Source organism: Lolium rigidum, chromosome 6 (genome assembly GCF_022539505.1).
Source record: "Lolium rigidum isolate FL_2022 chromosome 6, APGP_CSIRO_Lrig_0.1, whole genome shotgun sequence".
In the NCBI taxonomy this organism is placed as follows: Eukaryota; Viridiplantae; Streptophyta; class Magnoliopsida; order Poales; family Poaceae; genus Lolium; species Lolium rigidum.
In genome coordinates this window covers 155,524,090-155,532,788 of record NC_061513.1, presented here as the reverse complement: position 1 = coordinate 155,532,788, position 8,699 = coordinate 155,524,090, and the positions used below count along the sequence as shown (strand labels likewise).

Sequence of the window (8,699 nt, the reverse complement as noted above, 5' to 3'; positions counted from 1 at the left end):
AAATTGGTTGATTTTTAAGATTTAATTGAATACTGAAAGTCTCTGTTTTGTTATTTTTGCTATTCAAAATCTACACAAGATATGGGGTTGAGACCAGTGGGTTTTGCTAGATCAATTCATAAGCTTTCTGGAACAATTTGAAACAATCAATTTGGGTTGGTAAATTTTAAACTATTCAATTTTTAGCACAGACCAGTATTGAATAATTGCTGAAACGAATTAATTTGAATAAGGCTAGATGGGCTTAGGCGGGAAAACTAATGGGCCACATGGTTTGAAACGGAGAAACTAGCCAAGTAACAACGCGGGCCTGCTGACAAATGGTCCCACGCGTCAGCGACTTACTTCAACCGAAGGGGTACGCGGAGTGGTGGCCGTCGGATTAGAGGCTAGTTCAACGGCTGAGGGTGGTCTTCTTCTCCGGCGAGAGGAGGACATAATGGCGGCGGAGGTAGTGGGTCGGAGAGCTTGCCGGCGTTCCCGCGAGTCAGTGCGAGGTGCGAGGCGATGTTGTCGACGGTGAGGAAGCTCCTGGTGTCAGTGGCGAGGCTTGGGGCGGCGTGAATCGACGGCGGCGATCTCAGGGCTCCGGCGACCTTCGGCTTCAAATTGGAGTCGCTCCGGCGATGATTTTGTGGATGGTTTGGTCGAGGCGAAACGGTGTAGAGAGGTGATCGAGATGGTGTGAAGGAGGAAGGAGCGGGGGAGCTCTATTTATAGAATGGTGAGGGGGCCGTGGGTGCTGCGAAGGGTCGACGACGACGATGGCGCTGCGGGCTGCGAAGGGGCAAGGCGATGGGGGCGCGAGGTAGGCGACTGCTAGGTGGAGCTAGGGAGCTTGATGGCATGGCTAGGGGAGGACGATGGTGATCAGACGAGGCAGTGCTCTGGCGCGTCCAGAGACGTGCCAGTGCACGCTCTGGCGCACCGTGCCCGGCATGGGCGCGTCTGGGCGCGAGGGATTTTGGCCAATGCTGTGCAAACTTCGAGCTAGAGATGGTACTGGTGTGTGTAGGAGAGGGAGAGCGACCTATTAGACATGGTAGGGCTGGCCAGAGAGGGGTAGAGAGGATGAGTGGCAATGGGGTGGCATGGTGCACGGCATGGATGAAATTGATCATGGCTTCACTTTAATCATGCAAAGCAAGGACTGAGAATGATGCAGGGGAGGTACCAGGGTGTGATGATCACAAAGTTAAAGTGGTTTAGCCCAAAAATCAGTGGACAAAGAGGTGTATTGCAAATCTGGAATATTGCCTGCAAGGTGTTCGACACAATGGCTGCATGAAACTTCTTTTCAAATTTTGAAATTCTTTTTGGTGCAACTCATTTATATAATTAATGTGATGGAATGGTGGTGGTGGTGTTCATTTTGGTGAAGATTTGTGAGATTCCAAAATGGGGGTTATCTTCTCTTTATTTCAAAGTCCTCTCATGTAAATTCTATTCTGGTCATCCTGGTCAAAGTCAGCACTAGTGGTAAACATAAAAGTTGTTCACCTTGACATGGTCTTGGATGACATGGCAAGAGTTGGTCAAGGTTGGTTGAAGAAAAGTCAAAACCAGGGGAGTAAAGTGGTGAAGATTTTATAAAGTGGCCATATGACCATTATCATATGTAAGTTGAATTTGAATTCATTTTTGATTTGAATTGGGTTTCTTTGATTCAAATGGGTGTGTTATTGATATATAAGTATTTTACAAACAATGGCACAAGCCAAAGTGGCCTTGATTGAAGATTTGCAAAATTGGCTAAGTGTGTATGTGAGTGAAAATAGGATTTTCTCACCATTTGATTTCTCTCCATTTGATTTGATTTTTTCTTGACTCCAAAGTGATTCTTATGAGTTTAGAAACCTTTCCAAACCATTGAAACCATTCCAAAAGGTCTAGCTCAAAGATTTGCAAAAATGGCCATAACACATAAGAGGTGATGTGTCAAAATTTCTTATTCTTCTAAATGGTTCCCCTTGCTTTACTTGAGCATGGGTTAGGGTCCATTTAGTGTGAGATTAGGTTTAGAGAGGGTTTCACATCATTTGGGTAAGATTTAAAGGCATAGAACAAGAATTGGGTATTATGGCTATGTGCCACATATGCCTCTATGCATATGTTGCATTTGATTTTTAATTTAGCTTGGCTTGACCCAATTGGTGTTGTTGAGTGTTGAAATGGTATATAGGAGTGATCCAACCATTCACAACAAGTCCTAGGGTCAAGCTCCTCGAATTCACAAATTTGCTATTTTACTCTCATATGCCTCTATGGCATTTTTAGTTTCTTTTTATTTTCTTTTGTTTCATTTTGGATTTGGTTTGAGAGGTACTAGGTAAGGTGTATGAAGGTTTTCCAAACCTCTAAACAAATTATAAGAGCTTAGGGTAAAGATTTATGAACATAGCCATAGGCACATATGCCTTTTTCTTATTTAAATTCTTTTTATTTTTATTTTAACTTGGGTGAAGAAAAGAGGAGTGAGGTTTAGGGTTTAAGATCATTTCAAATACTAATAACAAGCAATCATGGCAATAGCACAAGAATTAAGCAAGATCACTATGCATCAAACTTAATTTCAGAAAAGTTTTTGTTGGTTCCAAAAATTTGGAAATAGGGAAATTCATTATCTTTGTTTTGAAGTTTTTGAGATGTTACATGTACTCCTTTACTCATCATGTATTATTAATATTCCTATGACATGATAACTTAGTCATGTGTCTAGCTAGACTATGACGAACAACATGTAGGCCTAGAGCGTATCTTTCTATCATCGGAGTAGCAATTTCCTAGAGCGTATCTTTCTATCATCGGAGTAGCAATTTCCTATGCATGAATATCATATGCAACTCACTTGGGAAGTAACATTTGAAGATCACATGAAATCCATGTCATATCCTAGTTCATATTAGCATCATGGTCTAACGATCTTAGTAACGGTAGTACTTAGTCTTTGAAAAAAATACCAACATCTATACTGATGATTTGTTTCATTTGGGGTCTACTCCCTCTGTCCCGGTTTATAGGTTCCACGTGTATACCTAATTCATAAATTTGACCAACGTAATACAAGGTATATATATAAAAATATTATTATAATAAAAATTTCTACTTTCTAATGATTTTTTTATTTCACTATAATTTATATTATGTTAGTCAAATTGACGATCTAGGGATGCGCATAGTCCCTATAAATCAGAACAGAGGGAGTATCAAACATTATTATTCCACTAATAATGTTTGTCACATGTGATACCGGAAATCCTCGTAACAATTTTTACTCATTGCCCTATAGTCAGGATAACAATACTATCAATATCACATGTACTAGTCATAGAGGCGTGACTAGGGATATCTTCTTTGGTGTTTATATATTATTCCACAAATTTAATTAGGTTTTCATCCAATATCACAATATCCGGAGCTAATACAATTATATCATACAATATAAGCTTCGTTATGAAGAAATATGTGAATAATAAAACTTTATTATTGCCTCCAGGGCATACAAATTTTCGGACCCACTAAAAATTCACAAATTCTTGGAAGTTTAATATTTTTTTAGAAGCTATTCAGATTTTCTCTTTCAAATTTTGTCAAATGTAAAAAAACAAAAATAGTCAATAACTTTGAACTGAATCTAATCCAATTTTTTGGCATATTATATTCCCGTGCCCAGGATAATTATCAAAATTTTAGAAAATATCATCAAAATCATGAACATGCCACGCAGAGAGTGTTGGCCAATTGAAAAACACTCGGCTGTTAAATTGAAAAAGTGTAAAAAAATGTAGCGCTGGAAGCGTGTTTTTTGGTATGAAGAAATGCGGAGAGCCAGCGCGCGCAATCGAATTCTTTGTGCGTTTGGCCGGTCTCTAATTTATTTTCCGTTTGGTGCTATGAGATTTGGGCTGGACCGTGCTTGTCTGTTCGGGCTAAGCAAGCACATCAACTTACCCTAAAAAACAAGGACAACTTTACTATTTATTCAACCCACAAATCGGTAGCACTAGGGCAAGAACAACGACTTTGTTCCATGTTGTTCATTTTGCAAGAATTTAATATGCGTGCCTCACATCATTGGAACCTCCCATGTGGCCATATTCAAAGTACAGAAGTTTTGCTTAATGAATGATGATTCAGTGATTTTACATGGCGTGTCTCCAAAATTTTCTCCTTTTTTTTCAAATTTTATTGAAATGTCCATTTTGGAATTCCAAACCATAGGGATGTTTTGTCACGGGAGATGTAGATCGGGACATGGAAAGAATAGACCTGGAGATCCTGTTCGCAATTAATTAATAAAGAAAAAGACGGAAGTGGTGGAAGGTGGGGAACAATCTTATTGGTCTAATTTTTCCAAGTGTTGCCGAAAAGAAAAACAACCGAATGTGAAATAGACAGTCCCTTTTTTTTAATAGCGAATTCATACTTTTGGAGAGCTTCGAGTCCATGAGTTACAGTAAGCCTGATGCAGTTCATCAAGCTGATACTGAAAGATATGGTTTTGTAGCGCACATCGTTTTTATTTCTTACATAGAACTGTGTAGATCGATGGTGTAGTGTCAAATAGCTACAGAACAGCCGGCGAGGGCACGGAAACGACCGGGTGGAGGTAAAGATCATTCTTCCTGCCCACTGTGATGCCCATCTTCTCCGTCATATCTAGCTCCCTTGGTGAGACCCCTGCAGGGAGCTCCCAGCGGAAGTGGTAGAGCAGCGAGGCAAGTGCGAGCTCTATGCCTGCCACCGCAAACGCCACTCCAGGACACATCCGTCGCCCCGCCCCAAATGGTAAGAACTCAAAATCCGCGCCCTTGAAATCCACCGTGCCACTCTCAAACCGCTCCGGCTTGAACTCTTCAGGGTTGACCCAATACTTTGGGTTCCTGCTGATTGCCCACACATTCACGAACACGGTGGTGCCCTTGGGCACGTCGTACTCCATCACTTTGCAGGTCTCCCGGCACTCCCGCGGCAGGAGTAGTGGCACCACAGGGTGCAGCCTCAGGGTCTCCATGATGACCAGCTTCAGGTACTTCATGTTGGCTAGGTCATCTTCTGTCACCGTCGTTTTTCCTTGGAGACTATCACGCAGCTCGGTTTGTGCCTTCTGCATTGCTTCTGGATTCCTCATGAGCTCCGACATGGCCCACTGGAGCGCGTTCGCTGTTGTTTCACCCCTCGAGGCAAAAAGGTCCTGATATACAAACCATGGTGTAAGCTCATGAATTTGCATAATGTCAGGAAAATCTCATTACATGCAACATATATTGTACTCGAAATTTTCAGAATAATTTTTTTTCTGTACACTGTACGATATTGTCAGACATGTTTGTACTTAAAACCATACTAATATAAGTACTGCATGGAATTTATTTTGATTTTTTGAGACAAAATAGTGTGTAGTTACTTACAAGAATAAAGGCCCTGATGATTCCAGTAGTCACCGGCACCTCGAGACTGCCTTCCTTCTGTATCCTCATCAGCACGTCCACAAGGTCCTCCTCGTCCTCCACGGCGCCATCAGCCGCCGCAGCCCTCTTCTCCTCGTGCTGCCTGAAGACGCTGTCAACCAGCTCACCGTTCTTGCGGTGGTTAGCCTCTGCCCGGCACGCGTTACCGCTGAGGAAGTTAGTGAGCCTTGACGACGGGAACAGGTCGCCGAGGTTAAACCCGGAGGTGATCTTCACCCCCTCGGCGAACACCTGCATGAACTCGTCACGCTTCTCGAAACGGTCGCCCATGATGCTCCGCATCGTCATGTCCATGATGGTCTCGGCGATCCTCCGGCTGACGTTCACCGCCTCACCCGGCGTGACCGCGGCGACGGCGGCGACGAGGCGGCCGACCTCCTCCTCCCGGACGCGCCGGAACGACTGGACGCGGCGCGCGCTGAGCAGTTCCAGGATGCTGATCCTGCGGAGCTGCCGCCACAGGGGCCCGTACGGAGCGAACACGAGCCCCTCCCCGTCGGCCAACAGGATGCGCATGGTGGGGCTCCAGGGCCGCGTCGCGAAGTTGACGTCGTGCGTCTTCATGAGCTCGCGGGCGGCGTCAGGGGACGACGCGACCACGACGGGGAGCTCGCCGAGCCTGAGGGACATGAGAGGCGCGTCGAGCCGGCGCGCGAGGTCCGCCATGGCGCGGTACGGCAGCGGGCTATGCAGAAGGTGGTGGAGGCTCCCAATGACCGGAAGCTGCCACGGCCCGGGTGGCAGCCTCACGGCATTGCTGCTGCTGCTGAGGCGCTTCCTCGCCTTCAGTATCACGAGGAGAGGCAGGAAAATAGCCAGGAAGATGCGCATGTTCGTGAGTTGCTCCATGAAGATGGCCATCCCGATATCCTTAGGGATGGTGTGTCCTCTGGATAAGTTTGGACATAGTCTAAATAGCGGGAGCAAATGATGAAGTGAACTCCATCTAAAAGGCATCTATCGTTAGTGGAATCCATAGATGTGATCAGTGCAAACAAACAAAAGAACACTATCAAGCAATAATTGACTAACTAAGCGTCACCTGCCAATATTTTTCTTTTCTTTTTCACAGCTCCTATTTTATTAACCATTGGGACACCATCTAAGTTCAAATTTAAACTAGAATGGCTGCATCCGGATGGTTTCTTCGATATGGTTAAATTTATGGGTGTGACTATTTCTCAATCTCCGTTTATCATCAACTCTCAGGTACAACTCATGTTGCAACACATGACTATCACGAATCACGATGCAAATCAAATGGTGTAGTTAGCTAGCTGAGAACAAATCCCTTATATGGGAGAAGCTTGTAGCCGGGGTCACCCCAGTCCAAAGGTAGAATAACAAATTACACTCTATGCGAAGATACCTTGGTGGATGGGCACAACACATGATTGGGCGACTCAAACAAGAGACACTTAGCTTATCATCGAAAATTGATGATCTAGAGGCCGCTGATCACGCAAGAAATTGATTTTAAAGGTAAAAAATGCAAAGTTACCTAGTCTACTCCACATATATAAGGCTCAGTTCCTGCCGGAAAGAGATTTGAATAATAGATACTTTCATAGTGTCGTGAGTGGTAGTTACGGGAAGAAACTCTTGATTATGAAGAGGGCACGATTGAAGGTCATGGGCAGCTGAAGTCGTATATTACGTCCTATTACAAAGGATTGCTTGGCCCCCCGAAGGTATCAAACGTGTCCTTGGATGAATCCAGGATTGATGATATCCCCCACACTACAAGAAAAGTTGCCACGGCCGATGAAGTTGAAGTCGCGCCGTGGTTGCTGGTGCACCATGGCCGACGATTTTTGGTTTCTCCGTTGTGCATGTTAAAACGTTTTTTCTCTCGTTTTTGAGGCCACCTAGCCCGACGAAAACGGCCAAAATGTCGCGTATGGTGTCCCGGGACGTGGTGCATCTCGAATTTTCGGGTTCGCCGGCCGAGTCAACGCAAATCCGCACCACCGAGGGATGTAGGGCCCAGATGGCAGCCTCTCTGGCATTGTTTTTTTCTCGATCGCGCCATCTCGTTCAACGCTCTCCGATCGAGCCGTTTACGATGCAGGATCATGGGTCCCGCATGTCATCCTCTATGAACCAAAATTCTTTCTATTCTTGGATTTTTTTTTACACCCTGATTTCTGGCTACTTCCTTTTTCTTTTGATCCCTTGCCGCCTTGGAAACGTTGAGACCGCTGCTGCTAATTGGGACCCGCATGTCATCCTCTATGAGCAATCAACTTTCTTTTCTTGGAGTTTTTTTTGGCACCTCAAATTTGGTCACTTGCCTTTTTCTTTCGATCCCCTGCCGCCTCTCAAACGGTGATACCGCTGCTGCTAAATGGGACCCGCATGTCATCCTCTATGTACTATAAAACTTTCTTTTCTTGGAATTTTTTTGGCACCTCATATTTGGTCACTTACCTTTTTCTTTCGATCCCCTGCCGCCTCTCGAACGGTGAGACCGCTGCTGCTAAATGGGACCCGCATGTCATCCTCTATGTACTATAAAACTTTCTTTTCTACGATTTTTTTGGAACCTCATATTTGGTCACTTGCCTTTTTCTTTCGATCCCGTGCAGCCTCTCAAACGGTGATACCGCTGCTGCTAAATGGGACCCGCATATCATCCTCTATGTACAATCAAGTTTCTTTTCTTGAATTATTTTTGGCTCCTGATATTTGGTCACTTGCCTTTTTCTTTCGATCTCATGCCACGTTTGAAACGTTGAGGACCCTGCTGGCTCATGGGATCCGCATGTCATCCTCTATGTGCTATAAAAGTTTATTTTCTTGGAATTTTTTTCACCCTCTGATATTTGGCTATTTCCTTTTTCTTTTGATCCCCTCCCGCCTTGGAAACGTTGAGTAAGCTGCTGACTCATGGGACCCGCATGTCATCCTCTATGTACAATCAACTTTCTTTTTCTTTTGATCTCAAGCCGCATTTGAAACGTTGATACTGCTGCTGCTAATTGGGACCCGCATGTCATCCTCTATGTACAATAAAGTTTTTTTCTTGGATTATCTTTGGCTCCTGATATTTTGTCACTTGCCTTTTTCTTTTGATCTCATGCCGCCTTTGAAACGTTGAGTAAGCTGCTGGCTCATGGGTCCCGCATGTCATCCTCTACGAACAATAAAAGTTTCCTTTCTTGGAGTTATTTTTGACCCCTAATTTCGGGCTATTTGCCTTTTTGTTTTGATCTCCTGCCCCCTTTG

The 8,699-nt window shown here is 44.3% G+C and overlaps 1 protein-coding gene across 1 annotated transcript; it reads right to left on the bottom strand.

Moving 5' to 3' along the window:
* Window positions 1–4,567: 4,567 nt before the first annotated feature.
* Window positions 4,568–6,320, bottom strand: LOC124663438 (zealexin A1 synthase-like). The gene is made up of 2 exons (XM_047201138.1): window positions 5,412–6,320; window positions 4,568–5,194 (listed from the first exon to the last, which is right to left on the bottom strand). The coding sequence occupies exons 1-2, from the start codon at window positions 6,318–6,320 to the stop codon at window positions 4,568–4,570; spliced, it is 1,536 nt and encodes a 511-aa protein (XP_047057094.1).
* Between the last annotated feature and the right edge of the window lie 2,379 nt (window positions 6,321–8,699).

Coding starts and splice junctions, on each gene's coding strand:
- LOC124663438 (XM_047201138.1), bottom strand. CDS start 6,320: ATGGAGCAACTCACGAACATGCGCATCTTCCTGGCTATTTTCCTGCCT. Junction 5,195..5,411: donor TCATCAGGGCCTTTATTCTT/GTAAGTAACTAC, acceptor TTTGTATATCAG/GACCTTTTTGCCTCGAGGGG.